The 21197-nt window shown below is 38.9% G+C and overlaps 1 protein-coding gene across 6 annotated transcripts in view; it reads left to right on the top strand.

Annotated features, from left to right (window-relative positions):
* The window catches only part of LOC113500354 (CLIP-associating protein), a 50014-nt gene extending 32243 nt beyond the window's left edge, over nucleotides 1-17771 (top strand). For 4 of the 6 annotated variants that reach the window (XM_026881115.1, XM_026881113.1, XM_026881117.1 and 1 more), the window contains 20 exons: nucleotides 3495-3596; nucleotides 3814-3937; nucleotides 4598-4733; nucleotides 5360-5467; nucleotides 6234-6368; nucleotides 7089-7273; nucleotides 7547-7663; nucleotides 8253-8371; nucleotides 9560-9690; nucleotides 10146-10233; nucleotides 11359-11475; nucleotides 12148-12256; nucleotides 12714-12821; nucleotides 13655-13734; nucleotides 14168-14312; nucleotides 14937-15034; nucleotides 15380-15591; nucleotides 15833-15979; nucleotides 16529-16663; nucleotides 17066-17770. In XM_026881115.1, coding sequence (XP_026736916.1) covers nucleotides 3495-3596; nucleotides 3814-3937; nucleotides 4598-4733; nucleotides 5360-5467; nucleotides 6234-6368; nucleotides 7089-7273; nucleotides 7547-7663; nucleotides 8253-8371; nucleotides 9560-9690; nucleotides 10146-10233; nucleotides 11359-11475; nucleotides 12148-12256; nucleotides 12714-12821; nucleotides 13655-13734; nucleotides 14168-14312; nucleotides 14937-15034; nucleotides 15380-15591; nucleotides 15833-15979; nucleotides 16529-16663; nucleotides 17066-17146 — 2477 coding nt within the window. In that variant the 3' untranslated portion in view covers nucleotides 17147-17770. Of the gene's footprint in view, nucleotides 1-3494; nucleotides 3597-3813; nucleotides 3938-4597; nucleotides 4734-5359; nucleotides 5468-6233; nucleotides 6369-7088; nucleotides 7274-7546; nucleotides 7664-8252; nucleotides 8372-9559; nucleotides 9691-10145; nucleotides 10234-11358; nucleotides 11476-12147; nucleotides 12257-12713; nucleotides 12822-13654; nucleotides 13735-14167; nucleotides 14313-14936; nucleotides 15035-15379; nucleotides 15592-15832; nucleotides 15980-16528; nucleotides 16664-17065 lie in introns of all 6 variants that reach the window. The other 2 variants (XM_026881116.1, XM_026881114.1) reach the window with 2 other exon arrangements.
* Nucleotides 17772-21197: the final 3426 nt, after the last annotated feature.

Raw genomic sequence — 21197 nt, 5'->3', positions numbered from 1 at the left:
ATTCTAACTATGTTGAGGTCGGCTTCCAGTCTAACCGGATTCAACTAAGTACCAGTGTTATACAAAGAGCGACTGTCTGTCTGACCTCCTCAACCCAGTTACCTGGGCAACACGATATCCCTTAGACTGGTTGTCTCCATAAGTGAACACACATAGATAAACTACGTTCAAATCTTGGCGGCTGGCTACACATTTACTTAGAACCTGGTCTAAGGCCCCCTCTATTGCAATTGTGCAAGCGAGACACCACTATACATGTAAATAGCACTATACAGGTGTATCTCGCTCTCACATCTGCAAAACTCCTATAGAAGTATCCGTATGCCTGCAGTTATTTTATATTCTTTTGAAAAGATTGAATCTTAGCGCACATTACTGTGAGTCTCTTTTGTAAATGTATTTAGAGTAAAACTTATATTTCTATTATATTTTCAGAATCTATGTAGTTAAATCTTGTATTTTATGCTAAATATGTAACCTATTTATGTAACACTAACAATTCATATTCAATATAATAAATATTCTCACCTTCTTTATAATCTTCCAACTTCTATGTATTTCTGTTCAAGTTTTTTCGTCATCCTTTCTTTCACACACTATTACTAACTTTATTAAACACACCTCTGTATCAAAGAATTATGTAAAATCATCTCTATGTAGATTTTCATTCATGACTGCACGGATAGCCGAGTGGTTGAGGTCACCACGCCAAACCCAGTGTGCGCGATGTGTCGTTGGTTCATTTTTCACAAGCTTTTGTGTGATCCACGAATGCTTGTTCTTGTGCATGTGAATACCCCGCAACACAGGGATTAAAATCCATAAAATGGGATTCGTTAAAAAAAAAGTGAAGAGACTTGATCTTTTTAAAGTAATTATTACTGCGGGCGTTTATAACTAACCATGGCATACTTCATGTGTAAATATAATAAGGTTGTCATGTGGGCTACTCCCTAACATTTTCTAGAAATCTTCGAGCCTTTCTACACATGAGAATTTACATTAATTAGCATGCGTTGTCCCCATGCTCACTAGATAAGACCCCTAAGACATAATATTATTTAAAAAAATCTATTACACCTCAAGGCCAGGTTATCTGTAGAATATGGCGCGATAAGACCCCGTAACTATTAATCCTTGCCCCTCTATTCATGTGCGTGCAGTAGGGAGTACTTTTTCTTACTATCGAAGGCACTTACATGCATCTGTTTTAAAAGATCTACACATTATCCGTAGCCGAAAGATAGCGTAAAATATATATATATATATATTTATTCTTCATTTTTCTTCTATTCTCTTTTTGCCACATTTTTATACACTCCCTTTCTTGTTTGTTTGTCGTTCCGGTTGGATTTTTGCAACTCAATTTTGAGGGACTTTCCGATAAGCTAGCAGGCAAAAATTTTCAGGGTAGCTTCAAACCCGATGACAATGCAATTTACAATTGTAAAACAGCTGGATCGATTTTGATAAACATTTAATGGAGTGGCATTTAAAAACGTGGGATTATTAGATATGTATTAATTTTATTATTATTAGACGGTACATGTAGTCTTGTATTCGCTTTCTAGGTGATGGTTTCATTCACAAGTCATGTTTTTACTTCATTCAAGTAGGTGATGTGTTTATTTTTCCAAAATAACCGACAATTCAGTCCGTATATATATTAATTGATTGATTAATTAAATACTCTTCATACACTTTAACTGATTTCAAAAACATTACTCTATCCATTTAATTATCATTCGAATTCACGCATTCACTTACAATACAAATTCTTTAATATGGTTTTATTAAACAATGTCTTTTTATTTAAACAATATTTGATTAATAATATTATTAAGTTTCTGCAAGCCTGATCAATTCAATTTGTTGTCTAATCTTCGGTTAACGACTATGATTGGTTGATAAAAATCTTACATAATGATTTGCGAGACTTACTCGAATATAAGATAGGACGAAGTCGTGTCTAAGCCACAACTGCACAAGTTGATCAAAGAACAGGTTAAGCTTCGCTTGATACGAAGGGCTCGTAATGCAACTTCAATTTTAAGTTTATTTAATTTTTATTTACACTAGTTTAGAACCCAACCAGAGTCCTTATCATAGATGACGGAGTGGTGGTGACCGGAACTAGTCGGCCAGTCGCGATTAATACGCTGAAGTAGACTTGAAAAATCTAGAATATTGGGGCTCGGAGTGAATTTATCAGATAAGTCTCTCCTCTACCAATATTAAAGAAAATAAAGTATACGAAAAAATAAATCTGATCTTAGGGTCTTTTCTGTCCGTCCATGGTACTCTGTCTTTATCAACCCAAGTTACGCATCAGCTCACAAATCATTACACAATATAACAAATTATCGACTAATATAAATTGATCGGTCTTGAAAAAACACAGTTTCAAAGAACTCCTGTTTAAAACGAGACATTGAATTTAATAAAACTATTATATTTATTTAAAAAGCTATTCGAGTAAAGTTTTTGAATTTCAGCGTGGACAAGCCAAGACAATGACGCGGATATCAGTGAATAAGGGAATATACGAAGATATAAGAAATACATAATGTTATATATACGAACGTAGCTGTAAATTAAAATAATATTAATAATAAAATACTTTAAATTAATGTGTAACATTTTTAAATTTAATTTTTGCATTGCCGAAGAAGGAGATGTTTCTCAAGGTACTTTTGGATGAAATTTTTTGTATTTTTATTTTTATTTTTCGGTTTATTTTTAGTTTTTTATTAGGTAGTGTTTGTTGTATGGACGTTTTTTTGGTAGTTTCGTTGTGTAGAGGTTTAATATCAATCATATTCTGTTCTTTATACTTTAATTCTTATATTATGAGGTAGAATTGTCGTAGGTTGTTTTTTAACTAAATTAGATGTATGTTTAAATAGAATAATACTTAGGATACGTATTAAAAGAGGTAATTAAACTAATGAAGAAGGATAAGCGATAGTAATGGTAATTCTTTGTGTATTATGTCCAATTAAAATACGTTTTACGACCTATAGTTGTCACTGAAAATCACTAAAAATTGTAACAAATAATGTAAAATTGAAAGAAAAATAAGCATACGTTAATGAGATCTGAAAAAAATATACTGGTAATGACAAAAGCAAAGAAAAAACAATAATTTTGCGCTACCATTCTATAATTGTCAAATTCTTAAAAACAAGTATGAAACTGTCGGGTACAAGTTAGAAATTTTAGATAAATTTAAATACCCAAAAGCGTAGTTAATAAACTTCAAAATCTAAACTCCCTTTCCAGTGTTAACATTTAACATAAAATCCCAATTTTAAAGCATAAACATTAATATTTCCAAATATCTATTACTTATACTAAATTCTCGTCTTATGTACATACTAAAAGTGACCTTATTTACATATAAATAAAGCTTGAATTCCCGAATTCTCGTCAACGCTCATGTGCAAGCAATAAGTGACCTTACACGCATATAAATAAAGCTTAAATTCCCACAGCCCGCGCTAAACGTTCCCCGGTTAGTGCGAGCGGTGTCCCGCCTAGCCCAGAACGGTCGGTCGGACGCTCCCGCTCCCGGCCCGGCGTGTCGCAATCACAACGTGAGTATATACATATAGTAAATATATATTGTGCTGTGTAAAATAAGATATAAATGGATTTTCATCTGAATATTATACTAAGTTGCTGTAGAAATTTAATTTTGACAAGTTATCGCGTAATTTTTACAATCACTTTTTCCATGCGTGATACCTTGTCTCGCTTGCAGCGATATTTTAAATTTCAATTACATTCTGAATAAAATTGATAAAAAAACAGCCACGTCCCGGTCGTCGTCCCCGTCGTCCCGCAGCAGCGGGCCGCTGTCGCTGGCGAGCGCGCGCCGCCGCCCCTCCGGGATCCCGCGCTCGCTCGCCGGCTCCCGGGAGACCAGCCCCACCAGGTAATCTCATCAATAGGAGATAGTTACCTTTGCTTTAGCTTAGGATTAAGGAGGGAAAGGAGTAAGGTTGAAACCGAAACTATTCGGACGATCTCGATAAATACGAGTGACTTAACAGTTGTATCATTTAGGAAATAAAGACTCAACCAGTACCCATCATACTGAAATTCAATTCAATATATGTTTGTATAATGAATTTTAAATCCAGGCGTCGAGGTGCGACTCGGGAGTGGCCTATTCAGGCTGAATTGGTAGATTGATCGACGAACTTCGTGGTCGAGTGGCGTACGCACCGGTTTCAAGGTGTCGCTAGCTCTGAGGTACCGGGCTCGAGCCCCGGTCGGGTCAATGTAAAAAAAAACACATTTCTATAATTTCTCGGGTCTGGGTGTTTGTGGTACTTTCATTGTATCTGAATTCTATAACACAAGTGCTTTAGCAACTTACTTTAGGTTCAGAACAATGTATAATGATGTTTCCCGAATTTATTTATTTATTATTGATTGAACCTTAATAATTGTTTTGATCCGAATTGCTTTCCTTCTTGCGATTCCTTAAATGTGCCGCGATCAGTTCATCCGTCATATCCTGAAAACATCTCATCATGACAGTGACATTTCACATTAATATCATGTATACTGTATGTGTACCCTCTCCCAGGAGCGGTCGCTCCAGCAGCGTGGTGAGCGCGGGCGTGCGCCGCCGCGAGTCCATGGAGCGCACGGCGCCCAGCCGCGCGCCCGCCGCCACGCTGCGCCTGCTGCAGCAGACCAGGGACGCCGAGGCCCTGCTCAGGGTGAGATATATAATATACTCTCTTATTGCGTTATACATTCTCGTGGTAAGGTATTTATTCCTCGTGTCGCGGGGGGTTTCAAGCATTCAAGACACATACACAATGACACCCTGACTCAAGGCAAGTATTTTCGGATCACACTTATCCTTGTTCTACGTTGGGATCGAACCCGGGATGCGTTGCGCACAGTGAGTTTTCGGCGTGGTGAACTATGTGGCTATCCTTGCAGTCGAGGACTCTGAATAAGCTCTGGTAAGCTTATATATCATCTAATTTTGTTATAGATTTCCAAAGTAACACTGAACGGACAGCCGAGTGGTTAAACTTATTACGCCAAATTAACTGTTTGCGTCAGTTCGAGCCCCGCGTAGGACAAGCGTTTGTGTGATTCTTGAATCTGTGTCTTTGCGCATATGACTTGAATGTTTGTGCCCTCGTCACAAGTATTAAGTTTCCTAATGTGGGAGTCGTATTTATAGAAGTTTGTTAGTAATTTTTTTTTAAATAATCGACTAGTTACTTTTGATTGCTTGTGTACAAAAATGGTTAAATCAATAAATAATCATCCATAGTCCTGACAGTGCCCTAGATGTAAGCAGTAATCTAACACGTGACTATACTTGCAGAGTCCAGAAGACAGTTCGACGTGCGAGGGCGGGCGCGGCCGCGACGACGACTCGGAGGCGTCCAGCGTCTGCTCTGAGCGGAGTCTCGACTCTTACAGGAGACACGATGTGAGTATACACTGTAGGGAGAAGAGAGTCTAGTGAGGTGACGCCAGATAGGAAGGTGTGGAGTGGAAGAAGATGCTGCGACGAAACTGAATAAAATGGGGTAAGGGTACCGGAATGATGGTTAAAGCGAGATTTGGAAGCAGTACTAATAGCCGTCTAATTAAGGGAAATTCTTACAGGTTTTAAAAGAAAAACAAACTTCTTTAAAATAATTTCGGTCGATCGATGAGGTAGGGTAAGGGATGATTTTTAAAAGAATTGAAAAAAGAAATTGTTTGTCATCATTTTCAATAAAGAACCTTCATGCTGAATTTTATTTGAATAATTCTTAAAAAAATCATTTTGCACTCGCTTAAAAATACCATCTTGCTTGTAAAACTGAAAATTTTCACGTTTATGACGCTTATGGTTTATTCTGGCAATGATACATCAGTTAAGTTCTCCTTTTATATACATACAGGTAAAACAGAATATATTCTTTATTCTACACCACAGAATGACTTCAGTGGATTATTCAAGGATGTAATGGTTTACTCACGCGTATTTACGCGGCGGTCGATTCGCTCGCCCGCCGCATCAGCTCATGATTAAGGACACCGGTTGGATCCGAAACTAGTCGCGAAAACCCCGATAAATATGTGCGAGTAAACCGTTACATCATTTAATAATGAATCATTCTCACGATGGTTACTATAAAGACATCACTAAAATTAGTAGTGTACAATGGCAGCCTATCGCTAATCATACCTGTCTGTGTGTCCACCAGAGTGTGTCCTGGTCGGGGTCCGGGTCCCGGCTGGGCTGGGAGGGCTCGCCGCCGCCGCCGCCGCCCGCCGACGACATCATCGCGCTCTGCGCCTGCACGCACTGGACAGAGCGCAAGGACGGACTCACACATCTCGTGAGTGCAACTGTTTATTAGTAAAGTAGACATAAACTATTATACACAGGCCAACGAGACGAGATAAAGAATGTAAACAAATTTGCAGGGGTTTATAACTATTTTAAAGTTCGAATTTCGACAACAATGAAGAAATGAACATGTTCACAACATGGCGGACCTAATGTTGACAACTGCCGTACTGACTGCTTTCTTGTACAACGAAACAAATAACAACAGCTGTCATCGACCAACTGACACCATAACTGCGCGTACGAGTGATAAGGACAGGGATAATAATACCTCGCTATCGCAAGTCCGCTTGTCCGGTTATAAAATGTGTGTTTAATAGGAAATAGAGAACTGGAGAGAGGTAGATAGCTAAAAAGATAGTATAACACCACAGTCAACGACCAGCAGCAGCCAGCCCAAACTTTTTTTGTTGCAACTTTTAGTTTCTAAAATGCTGGTCAACTGTAAGACATCCAACTGCATTTATTTTCTAAATGTTGTTTCAAAAAGCACGATAAATTGTTCATCTTTGACAATCGTTACAAGCAGTCGAAAGCTAGAATGCCTGACAACCAGTCTAACTAAGGGGTAACTGGGTTGTGGAGGTCGGATAGGCAGTCGCTCCTTGTAAAACACTGGTACTTAGCGAAACCGGTTAGACTGGAAACCGACTCAGGACTTGCTACGACGATGATAATTATTTTTAATACCAATTTAACCCTTCTCCAGGCGAACTACCTGAACAGCGGCCGCCTGCTGTCGGAGGAGCAGCTGCGGCGCCTGACGGAACTCCTCAACAAGATGTTCGTGGACGCGCACACGAAGGTGTTCTCGCTGCTGCTGGACGCCGTCTGCGAGCTGCTGCTCGTGCACTGGCAGCAGCTCAAGGACTGGCTCTACCAGCTCATGTTCAGGTAACTTGGAGGCTATCCTATAGGGGACTGCATAGCCGAGTGGTTGAGGTCACCCACGCCAAACCCACTGAGTACGTCGTGTCGCGGGCGAGATCCTCACGTGTCTTTGAGCATGTGATTTGTATGTTTGTAAGACCCCCCCGTGACACAAGGATTAAATTCTTTCCTTCCAAAAAAATAAAATTAATAAAGAACCCCACATCCATACAGAAACCGAGATTCCAAACAAACTTTTATGATTGTGATGATGAATAATAATTGAATTAATTTCAGGTTACTCATGAAACTGGGCACGGACATCCTCGGCTCAGTCCAGAGCAAGATCATGAAGACTCTCGACGTGATACACGAGTGCTTCCCGGCTGAACTGCAGCTGCATAACATATTTAGGTATGACGTCATAGGCGTAGTCAACCTATCCTGGTACATATATCTTTCTGGTAGAACGATCTACTCGTCGGTCCTCGTTCTGTGCACACTTAGCATACACAGCCCGCTTAGACAATTTTCGCTCATGGTTGAGCAGAGCCACGTCTATTGGATTTTCGACATGGTTAAACAAGAAAAATACTGAGCAGTTTTTACGCTGGGATAAAATCTTGATCAGATCCGCCACTTTCATCTCCTTTCTCTTACAGATATTATGATTGTTGTGGATTCTTAGGTTTACGCGAATGTTAGACATTGAAATGAAACTACTTTTACGGATTTCATCGCGGTCTGCCCGTGACCACGAGACCTGCAAAGGTGTCGAAACGTCGGGAACTAAAATCTAAAATTAAACCGCGATAAAATCCGTAGTTTCATTTCAATTTTGATTGTTGTTCATTTCTTTTTCTTAACAACAAGTATTCTATGTTACTTCTAATACCTCCAAGAATATGTGTACAACGTTGCATGATGATGTGGTTTTTGCGTGAAAGCGTAACAAATTTATAACATTTATATATAAGTAAGTGTCACGGTCCCCCCCCTGCAGGTTCCTGGCGGACGGCGCCACGGCCCCGACGCCCAAGACCAAGGCGGCGGCGCTGCGCTTCCTGGCCGACCTCGCGCACGACTACTGCACGCCCAACAGCCTCGCGCTCGCACTGCACGGTACGTGCGTGGATAGCTGTACGACATCACTGTTGGGGTCCCCTCCAGTCTAACCGGACTCACCAAGTACCAGTGTTCTACAAGAAGCGACTGCCTATCTGACCTCCTCAACCCAGTTACCTGGGCAACACGATACCCCTTGCTTAGACTGGTTGTCAGACTTTTCAAGCTTCTGACTACCTGTAACGACTGTCAAAGATGTATGAATAACAGCCGGGACCCACAACTTAAAGTGCCTTCCGATACCCGGAGGAACTCATTATGACAAAGGTGGTCACCCATCTACAAACCAACTGCGACAAGCGTAGCTTAACCTGTGATCGATTCACATAATATATGCGGTTATACCTTGACCACGAACTCAAAGTACATGAAAGTCTTAAATGATACAGAACCATTATGGACCCTGTCGTTCACAGCAATATCTTAGGAGAGAGGTTACAGTAATAGCTTTATGTTTGATAGAATAGCTTTATATATTACTAGCTGTTGCCCGCGACTTCGTCCGCGTGGTTTGAAGATATAAGTTATGATTTATACCTGCCCTGTTTATTCCACATTTTCCATTATATCTTCGCTCTTATTAGTCGCAGCCGATGAATCCAGTCGATGAATGGTCTATTCAACACAAAAAGAATTTTTCAATTTGAACCAGTAGTTCCTGAGATTAGCGCGTTCAAACAAACAAACAAACTCTTCAGCTTTATATATTAGTATAGATAGAATAGTTTTATGTATTTTAGGGAGCCGTACTCAAAAGGAGTAAGGATTTGTTGTCTGGCCGTTCGGAAACTGTATCTGATGGTACTGATATGTTTCGTAATGATATTAAAGTTTCTAGGTGATAATTTGGTTGCAGCTATAACAGGAATGAGAGAAAAAAAAGTACAATGTAAACGATAGTTGAGTGGTCCAGGTCACCAAGCAACCTTATGTGTACGTCTTGTTCCGGGTTCGATCCCCACGTAGGACTAATTAAATGCTTTACACTATGTATGTGAACTTAGGAATGTATCTGTCAGTCCTTTTTTGAAGGTACACGTGATTTGTATGTTTGTGATACCACCCGTGACACAAGGATTAAATAATCTTAAATGTGGGTCTCGGTTTTTTTTTATTGTGTTCCGGATACTAATTTTTCCGGAGTATCACCCTTCCATGTACTGTAACAGTATTATGTCCGTGTAGGCGGCGCGTCAGGCGTGGCGGGTCGCGCGCTGGTGAAGGTGTCCGCGCTGGCGGCGGACCCGCGCGCGGCCGACGTGAGGGTCTGTGCCAGGAGGGCACTCGCCTCTCTATATGACTGCAATCCTGTGCCTGTGAGTATACACAGCGGGATACAGGACCCCTGTTACACTATTTACATAAATATAATGTAAGGCCAACCAGACGAGAAGAATGTAAACAAATTTTCTGGCGTTCATAATATTTTTATTTCAATAAACTTTGTCAAAACTGAAAGAATGAACTTGTTCACAATATGTCAGACTAAATGTTGACAACTGCAGTACTGACTGCTTTCTTGTACCACGAAACACATAACGACAGCTGTCATCGACCAACTCACGACATATATGCGTACGAGTGATAAGGACAGGGACAATACTCCCTCGCTATCGCATTGTAACTCAGTAACGGTCCGCTTGCTTACGTTTTTTATCTCGTCTCTTTGGCCTTACTATAGCTTGAGTGCAGTATGCAGGTTGAATATTCGCATTGAACGTGGAACGGCAGTCATATTATTTGTCACTTACACAATATATGTGATATTTAGTTCACGGCGCTGATGAGCGAGCTGCCGGCGGAGACTCAGGCGCTCGTCAACGGCGTCGTGCAGCAACACGTGCGCAGGACCAGCAGCAGTGAGTACACACACACATACACTACAGAACATATTATGTTTGTTATTACTGGCCTGATATGTCCCACCGCTATGCAAAGATTTCCCTCCTCTTCTTCCACTTGTCTCTCTCATGAGCCGCGAGTGACCAATTCGGTAAGAACGAACGAAAACAGATAATGTTTATAAACTTATTTATCCAAAAAAACACAAATTTTACAAAAAAATCAAACAATGACACAGGAAAACAGTTTGTCGGCTAAATTAGCGCTCTTAAAACTAATTAATTTTAACGAACTTAATACCTAGTGAGATCTGTTATACATATTTTAATCTATTAAATCTTTATTGACAATGAATTAAATCTATTAAAATATCTTTGTTATTTTTATTCATCATCAGCAGCCTCTAACTTCTATGACAAAATCAATATTCATTTATTCAAATTTTAAGTACTGTAAGCTTCCTACAAAATAAACAAAAAAAAAAATGTCTACTAAATAGCACTTTTTCACCGCTTCCTAAGTGCTCTTGCTGTGAGAGAAGATACAGCAACAAACTCCCCAGCAGCAGGGTGTCTTTCCGTTTACAATATTATTATAGAAAACAATTTTTATTAAATGATGTAACGGTTTACTCACGCGTATGTATCGGGGTAGCCCGACTAGTTTCGGACCCAACCGGAGTCCTTAATCATGAGCAGACGCGGCGGGCGAGCGAGTCGAACCGTTACATCATTTAATAATGAATCAGTCTCACGATAGTTATTATAAAAAAAGAAAACAATTTTATTTGGTTTATTATAAAATTAATTTCTTTTTATAATTATTAATAATTAATTTCTTTTGATTTCTTCATCAGCACATGACTGGCTTGTTGGTCTAATAGTTAGTGGCCCTGACTGCTATACCGGAGGTCATGGGTTCCATTCCCACCCATGGCAAATGTCTGTGTGATGAGCACAATCATTGATTCTGTGTCTGGGTGTAATTTATCTATAATATGTATGTATTTAGAAATACATAAGTATGATTATCACTCGTCTAGTACTCATAATACAAGCTCTGCTTAGTTTGAGACTAGATAACGATGTGTGAAAGTCTCGTAATATTATTATTACATTATACATGACGTGATATTCCCCCAGCAGGCAGTGACAGTCCGCTCCGCTCCGCCAGCGGTGCGGCCGCTCCTGACGATGTCTACTCCAGAATACGGAAGACCACGTCAGAGATACACACATACACAGCGCAACATGCTAACGGTACGTACATATATGTTATGGCCCAAGTGATAAATTGAGCAGTGTACATAATGCCCGGTCATTATGAAAAATGCCCAATAATAATGTGGGAGGAGTTAGCTGTAAAGACTTATTTATATCTAGATGTTGCTTTCGCCCCTTGGATGTCAGTTATATTGTAGATGAGAAAAACAACGAAGTCGGATAGAATAAAGCATCCTTTTTACCAAATTTCTACGAAACCGGTCAAGCCGCAACATTTGTAAAATTAATAGTAATTCTTTGTGATTTTAACTTTTGCTTTGAGCAAATTTGTGTTAGAGCTTCTAGAGTTGTTCTCCATGAAAATTTCTCAAGTTTTCAGTTACTAACACTTTTTAAATCGCACAAGATTTGAAAACAATATTGGTCCAATCTTTCCACTACCTCAACAAAACACCGTGCTGCAATTAATAGAACATTCTAGAAGTTCAAGTAATAATAACGTCTTCATTTATTTTCACGAACTTTATTTAACTTAATATTTTATTTATTTGTACTTTTGAGTGTAAATGACCAGTTCAAACCACAAATAGAATCATTAAATACATTGTATTTCTTCAAAACAACTACGATAAAATATACCGTTTATTAATTCTGTCTTTTGAAAATAAATCACAAGTGAAAGACAATAAAGCTCTCTTTTCCTTGCAGCGGAGTGCGGTAACCACATGTCTAGTAAAGACTCGGGTATCAGCCAGATGTCTGACGTCACGTTATCCAATAAGGGCCACAATGGAGTGCCCAACGGACATTATAATGCGTGAGTATTGTACTTAAGATGCAGGTTTAATTAGTTTTATGTTGCTTTATAATACATATTAGTATTAAATGTTAGGCAATTTAAACGGTAGATTACTTAGCTAGTTGTAGCTTAGTTGATCGATCACAGGTTAAGGTACGCTTGAAACTGTCGGTCCGTAGATGGGTGACCATCTATGCCATAACGAGTTCCTCCGTGTTTCGGAAGACACGTCAAATTGTGTGTGTCCTCGCTGTGTTTTATACATTTTTGCCCTGACTATTGATACCGGCGCGGAGGTTTGATTCCCACCCAGGATAAATGTTTGTGTGATGCGCACGATATTTGAAATGTTTCCAAATACATCTTGAATATCATTACCTTTAGCCACGTTGTCACTATAAAGAAAGGAAACATTCCTGTACTTGTGAAGACCTACCTACAAGACATATTATATAATATATTTGTTACCACGCAGTGAGGCGTTGAACCGCGCAGCATCAGCGGACAGTTCGGAGGAGGCCAACAGCACGAAGGAGTCCTCGCCAGTGCCCGCACACCATCGCATGGACTACGCCGCGCATGGGTATGAATGCAAGCATCTATTTAACTAGTATTAATTATTAAAATCAGCCTGCCTGCCTGCGTTGAATATCGCTGAAAAGCATATATTTTCTTTTTAATTAATTAAAACACACCCACATGTTACTGTTAAAATCACTGAAAAGCATGATCGTGTTTTTTTCTCAAATTGATTAAAACAAACCCTTGTTACTTTTAAGCCCTCAAATACATGTGTGCAAAGTTTGATCAAGATCGCTGTCTACGTAATTATAGGTCAACGGAATCATAGCGCGATCAAAGGGAATATAAAACGTAAAAGTTTACACGATACCTCGATAGATGGCGTTGGAATCGATTTAGATCGCGCTAGGGTTTCCTTCCACGGGATAATATAAATGTCGGAGAATTAATTTTTTGATGTGAGCAGCAAGCACTGTGGTTAATATATTATACGCGCTTATTAGCTTATTAGCTTCCAAGTGTTTTAATTATCCACCCTCTCCAAGTCGACCTTCGTTCAATCGGTTCAGTATTTTTCGCGTGAAAACGTAATAAACAAACTTTCATTCAAATTTATACATATATTAGTAGGATTGTGTTTAGAAATTATGTCTGAATTGTAACTTTAGTATGAGGAACCGCCGCTGTTCGTAGACTTAGCACAATTGGAAAAATAACCAGTCAAGTGCTAGTCGAACTCGCGGCACTGAGGGTTCTGTGCAAATAGGCTAAAAATTCCTTAGCCTATTATCTAAATTTATAATTTTTTTTCTTGCTCATATTGAGATACTTTTCCTTTTTTAATTGACATTTAGACACGTTAAAATCATTTTTTTAAACTACGTATTGTTACAGGGACTTCAACTCGAGCCAGCTCGGGCGCGACAAGATACGACAGTACGAGACCGATGAGAACGGATACATTATCACCAAGTGTGAGTATATTAATATACTATGAATAAACATATGTATATGTAGCCACGAAAAATAAAATTTGTTCCCATACATTTAGATCAGCTGATGTTAATTTTGTACGACAGGCCCTATCTTTATAACGTAGGTAGTGAGCCGTTAAATCTAGTTGTGCGTTGAATCAGTAGTCAGACGTTCGAATCCTGTCTTAGCCTTTTAGGTTATTTTTTACAATTAACGTGTTTTTTTTTATATTTTATGTATTTTGTTTTCAATGGGTTCAGCCCGCTATTCATTGCAACTCTTGTTAGCAAGTAACCCAGCTTTTAAGCTTCGTTTATCCTAGTGAAAGCTTACAGAACTACAAAATAGCCCTAATTGTTTATTCTGATCGATTTGTGCTTCTGCGATATGAAAAATATTCCATGTATATAATTTGTCTGTCCGTGTACCCAGCTGGTCTCCGCGAGCCCGAGGTCCTGGAGGCGCTGTGCCAGCTGGACGTGTCGGGCGCGCCCGCCGAGCAGTGGGAGCGCCTGCTGCTGGCCACGCACGAGCTGCTCAAGTACGGGGACTGCCGCAAGCCCAAGGAGTACTTCAAGTGAGCAATACTACTCGTACTTGTATCTTTGTCAGCAGTGGGAGCGCTGACTAGCCTGTTGTAAACCAGCTGCTGCCCACAAGCCGGCCAGTTTAACATTGAAAATTATCCCGCGGGAACGTAAAATCAGAATAAAAACTATCCTATGTATTAACCACCTCTCTACCAATTTTCGTCTAAATCCGTTGAGTGGTTTTTGCGTGATAGAGGAACAAATGTTCATACAAACTTTCTCGTTTATAACATTAAGTAGGATGCAAAAATATCTGTCGCTCACGCCAAAAGTACTGAACCAATGGTACACAGATAGTCTAGACCCTGAGAAATGACACAGAGTACTTTTTAATTAGAAAAAGTTGTTGTAAGGGGCGTAAAGGTAAGGCTTTATTAAACTTTCTTTCAATGGTCTACGGCTTTAAAGTTTATTGTAATTATTGTTTATTAAAAATATTGAAAATTGTAAGACGTACAGTGGTTTTTGGTGGTAATATCAACAAAATTAAAAATGCGTTTAATTATGTAAACACTGCAAAAAATTTCATTATATATTTGCCTATTCATAGTTAAAAACATAGACCACGATCACAGAAAAGCCTCTAAATTATGTTTTATTCTGTTCTCCAGGAATATAGTCCGCGTGGCGCTGGCCGCGTTATCCATAGACGAGACCTCCGGGGATAAAGAAAACACGGAAAACGCCGGCAACGCGCAACAAACGTCCGGTAAGACCACCAGTATAATAAACAATCATTTATTCAAATTAGCTTGGCTGTAATCCGCGAGTATATTCTTATTTTTAAAAAACCGTCTTCCGCATAAAGAATTTAATCCTTTTGTCGCGGGCTGTTTATAAACATACAAATCACATGCACAAAGACACCCAGACGCAGGACAAGCATTCGTGGATCACACAAATGCTTGTGCTACACTGGAATCGAACCCGCAACACGTTGCAGTCAGTGGGCTTGGCGTGTTGACCTCAAACACTCGGCTATCCTTGCAATCGAATATTGAACCCGCATATGACATATCACAATAGATTCTTCATAATTGTTTGTGTCCAACAGGCTGGGGCTCAGCCCAAGAGCGGGCGGCAGCTGAGGCCGTGAAAGTGCTGGTGTGGCTGTGCAGGCGGCCGGAGACCAGGCCGCAGTGGCAGGACTACTTCGACCTGATCCTGCTGAAGCTGATCCACGCGTACGAGGGCCTCAACAAGGAGGTCATGCGCGCCGTCGAGGCCGGCATGCCGCACATCGCGCACGCCCTGCCCGCGCAACAGGTGAGGGACTACCTAGCTAGCTATAGTAGGGACAACGAGACGAGATAAACTATAAAAACAAATTTTCAGGGTTTCATGACATTTTTATTCGAATAAACTATTATAAAGTTCGAATTTTGTCAAAAACGAACTTGTTCACAACATGGCGGACCAAATGTTGACAACTGCCGTACTGACTGCTTTCTGCTCAGACATACCCCCGGACATTGAATAAACCAAGTTATTATTTAATTGTACCCAGGTCCTGGCGCTGCTGAAGCCAGTGATCCGCACCCGCGGCTATCCCACCTCGCTGTGCGCGCTCAAGCTGGCCGCAGAGGTCGCCAAGGCGAGGCCGCACGAACTCGCCGACGACCTCGTCGAGACGCTCATGGAGGGCGTCGGACAGGTATACCATCATCATCATCATGACCATCATCATCATCATCATCATCATCATCATCATCAGCAGCAGCAGCAGGTCGTGGGAGTCCAGCTGCTGGCTGTAAGTCCCTCTTAAGGCTGATAGTCGATAGTATACAGTCGGCCATCAAATTTGATAGAGTGTTATTGCAGTAGTAGCAGTAGATTCTGTTTTTGGGTTTCATATTTAAGATGGAACCCTATTACTGACGCACCGCTGTCTGTTACCAGACGATGACGATCTACGGATGATTTTTAGTCAACTTCCAAATTGTGTTGTATTAAACTTTGCCGGTACTTTGTGTCACATCTTGAATATGTATACTTATTTTACTTCTACTAAATCACATCACAAAAATTCTGGTCACCACACCTGGTGTCCTTTCCACGTTAACGTTTAACTTAAAAACGTTAATTAAGTTATTTAATGATACCCAAAACCTACAAAAAATATAGATCGGTCAGAACTTTTTTTCCCGAGTAACCATTAAACCAGCATTCTGATCAGTAACTACATAATATGTGTGTGTGTCAGTTGGCTGACCACCAGAACAGCGCGGTCCGCAAGGCGGCCGTGTTCTGCATGGTGGCCTTCACGTTCGCGCTCGGCGAGGAGCGCATGCAGCCGCATCTCAAGCATCTGTCCGTCAGCAAGTACCGTCTGCTGCAGGTATGTACCCACACGAGTAAAACGAGGCCTGCACTTAGGTGCATTCGGTGATTCAATCGTCGTGTCGCTCGGGGTTTTAAAAACATTCAAGTCACATGCACAAAGCACAAGTAAAATAAGCTATGGTGTTAGAAGGATTTTCTTTAAATACTCTCGCACTAAGGAATTGAATCCTTGTGTCATGGGGGTTTTGCTTCTTTCAGCATGTTATTTGATTGTTTGAGGCGTACATTTTTCAATAAGCACTTCATAGGAGAAGCCGTCGAATCGATGCTAATAGTACGGAAGTAATTCTGGAGATTGAGAACATTTTGCGAGAGATTTGCACAATTAATCTTGAATGCAACAAGTCTAAAGTACCATAACCAGTCTTGATTTAACCTATCATATTATATCACATAGGTATACATCAGCAAGCAGCGCGAGGAGTGCGGGCGCGGCGGGGGCGCGGGCGGGGGCGCGGGGGGCGCGGCCGCCACGTAGCGCCGGCGCCCTCGCGCCCACACGCGCACTCGCGCCACGCAGACGCAGCTGTAGCAGGCACGGGGACCGGGCAAGGACACGGCGCAGAGCTTACGTACAGGTTGGTTTGCTACGACAAATATGCTAGACAGGTTTGCCTAAAATTGTAGTCAAATATACAGTACGGAACGATGTTTCTCATAAACTAAAACTGAACAGTACAACATTACTAAAAATTGCAGTCAAATATACAGTGTTTATCTTAAACCATTGAACAGTGTTAATTGAAGAGTCAGAAATTGTGATATTACTATCAAATTGGTATTTTATCTAAGTGGAATATTTAGTTTTTGCTATTTTCACTAATATTGTACTGTTATAAATTGTAATTTTGTTAAAAGTAATATTTATATTAAAAAAAAATGTCACCCACAAAACAAATGTTATATTCAAGTACTGGTTTTTGCGTATCTAAAACCACTGTATTATATGTATTACGATACAAAGCTCTGCAAACGTATATCGTCCGTTGTCCTGTTAATTTCATTTTATATAACTCACTAGCTAAGTTGACATAAATCTAAAAAGATTTTAATGTTACAAAATATTACTTTATAAAGAAACTATTATTTAAATATTACAAATAAGTGTGGTTGTTTTCCACATTTTAGCTAAAAGACTGTTTACACATTTATTTATAATATTTATAATATAATAGTTATGACAAATGTTTGTTTGTTTGTTGTTTTTTTTCACATGTTAAAGTTCAAATGTGTATGCATTTTGAAGTTATTGACAAAATTGTGTAATTTTAACTCATGAATATTAAATTATCAGGAATTAAAAACTACCTACTACTAAATATTTTTACTGGAATATGTAGCTTACCTATATATGATTCTTGTAAACAATGTGGGTTTCTATTGGTAAAAGAATTATCAAAATCAGTTTAGTAGATCATGCAATTCATCATCGGCCTAGCCTTTTCCCAACTATGTTGGGGTCGGCTACCAGTCCAACCGGTTTCAGCTAAGTACCAGTGTTTTACAAGGAGCGACTGCCTATCTGACCTCCTCAACCCAGTTACCTGGGCAACAGGATATCGCTTGGTTAGACTGGTTGTCAGACTTTTTCAAGCTTCTGACTACCTGTAACGACGCTCGAAAGATTTAGTAGATCATGCAATTAACCCCCATAAAGTCATAAATACACAAACTACTTTTTCATAATATTAATAATAAAGTAACAGCATTTAAAAACAGTTATTTATCAAATAAATAATCAAAAATGTATACACATTTAAACTAATACATGTATACAAAATGCAAGAATATGCGTGGCGAAAAGTGCGAGTGTGACTAGCGGCGTTGTAAAATGGACTGTATTGGTATAGTTAAAGGGGCGAGTATGGTGTGCGCTGTGTACCTAAGTGTTATAATCATTATAAATGTAATTTGTGATTGACCCTACAGATTTGAAACTAGTAAGTCGACATTTGATTTTTGATCTGAAACTAGTCGAAATACTTATATAAACAACTCCTTTATGTTAAATATCGATTCTATGCATATTAATAAACAACTTGCTATGTTCTAATTTTTAATTGCAGTCTTTAATTCGTCAACTTCTACATATTTTTGACTAGCGATTGCTTTGGAAATCTAAGACTTTTTCTTTCATACATTATCCTTGTCAGCAACATTGTTTATATTGTTCTGTATATAAATGATGGAAAAACCATCTAAGGCTAGAAATTAAAATTGGTCATTTTCTAATAAATAATTGCTGTTCTTGCAAATTGTTATCACAAACTTGTTTATTATCATGCAAAGAAATGGTATTTTAAAAATAAGACCAATTTCCTATAGTCGTTGAAATATAGATTCTGTATCTAAATAGATCGATTAATGTTTTTCTGTATATTTAAATGGTGCTTAGCAGAAATATCTCGCCCCATAGTATAGGGATATGTTGTAAAAATTGTGCTAAGTCAAGCTGTTGTATTGTGTACGCATTAAGTGTTGAGCTGAGGTCCAGCAAGCGATCAAACTTGTTTGTCGAGAATTTGATGGACTGGCTAAAACTGTCAAACCTCTGGAAAGTGGAAAATAGAATAAAATGGTGTAGTTTTGTCAAACGAAATCTTTAAATACATGGACAGCCAAGTGGTATAGAAAACAAAAAAAAAACAGTTTTATCAAACGCGCTCCACAAAGGAGTGGTGTGTACCATGATGATTAACTCGGTGCGCGACGTGTCACAAGGTCGATCCCAGCGCAGGACAAGCATTTGTGTGTTCCATAAATGTTTATCCTGAGTCTGGGTGTCTTCGTGCATGTGACTTAAATGTTTGTGAAAAACTAAGCAATACAAAGATTATTATATCTTTGTGATGCGGCCGTTTTATAAAAATACTTAAATGAATCCACTTTTTGAGTCTGAAAAATTGCGAATTTAAGTCAAACATGTTTGGCTATGTTGGATTTCAATGGTATTGTAATATGATCACCGTTTTTAAATCTACTAAGTCGATTAGAAACTAGACTGGTTTTCGATATAATGTCGATTCGATTCCCGTTTTATACCAATTATTCTTCTAATGTTTGTTAAATTGATTGAAAATGGTGTTTATAATACAATCACGAATTCGTCGGCTACAAATGGTTATGCATGCTGAAACGTGTAAAGTAATATTGTTACCCACCTGCGTTACAAGGAGGGTTATGTTTTCATTCGGCTTATTTATTGAGGAATATAATAATGTGCATTATTGTAAAAAGAGGGTATTCATTTACATGTTAGAATCATTCCTAGGAATCATTCCCATCTCATGGACTATTCCCATTACGTCGCTATTCCCATGATTAGGAATATCGTAAGATCATGTTTTATACATCTCAAGTGATTTCGTTTTTCCCATTTATTGGTTTACAATTCCAGAAATCATGTTAACTTTAGATATAATGAAACACGCTTTGATCCCAGCTCGCTAAATTAGGACCATAAGTACCTGGGTTTGACTCCCAGCGATAAAAATCTATGTAATATTGACTAGGACGGACTGCCCTTAGTCTAGTATGAAAGAATAACCATAGTTGTGACCATTAATCGTAGAATTTTAACTCTTTTTCTACCAAATTAGTAGAAAATTATGCTACCAATTTGGTAGAAAAATGTCTACATACAAACTGTTAAAGAGAAATAGAGAAAAAATATTTTTTTCCCATTCAAGTGACAAAATAGCGTAACTGTCTGCCTTAACTTAGGTATTATAAGAAATTATATTAAAAAAATAAAAATAATAAAACTAAAAAACTTGTAATCAACAAATTCATCTGAGATTTAATAGTATGATGAACTGTGTCATAATGATTGAAAGAAAAAATGATTTTACAAATAAACATATTGTGTCATGGTTTTGACCGACAAACGCCATTCATTGCCCCAGTCCACCCAGTCTGGGACACCCAGAGTCCAGTGTCTGGGTGCTGTCCAGCCTCTGGTTGGAATGGTATCAATGAGCGAACGACTAACGACTTAACGAATCGCAGCGATTTTTCTGTTTATACAATTTGGAGAGCGGCTTTGGCCTGTGTATATAAGCGGGGTTTTGAGCATTTTTCGTCAATAAAATGCTTGTTTTAAGACGTTTTTGAGACTGCGCAGTGTATAGTGATGGGTTGCGTTTGCCGCGACGTTCGAGAATGTCAGTAATGTCGTAACTTCCAAAGTTAGTTATTCTCATTGTTTTATCATGTTATTGTTAGTTTCGACGGCTTTTTGAGCGATAAACATTGGTAAAATTTGACTTTTCTATGATTTGATATCAGTTTTTTAAATAAAGAGACAGACTGTAAATAAAGAGGTTTTCACTTTATTTGATTCAGATATAGTTGGTATTGAGACAAGTGCTTGTTTTAAGTAATGTGAATTCTACCATTTTAGTAGATATTTTCTACTATAACCCGAAGTGTTGCCAGTGTTGGTCGCTCAATGAACCCCCGAACCGGATACGATATAACTCACAAACTATTTTATATAAAACGAACCATTTTCGTCAAGTTTATTTTTT

This window comes from Trichoplusia ni, chromosome 13, assembly GCF_003590095.1.
Source record: "Trichoplusia ni isolate ovarian cell line Hi5 chromosome 13, tn1, whole genome shotgun sequence".
In the NCBI taxonomy this organism is placed as follows: Eukaryota; Metazoa; Arthropoda; class Insecta; order Lepidoptera; family Noctuidae; genus Trichoplusia; species Trichoplusia ni.
The sequence above is the reverse complement of the archived record's forward strand: the minus strand, read 5'-3'. Positions and strand labels throughout refer to the sequence as shown.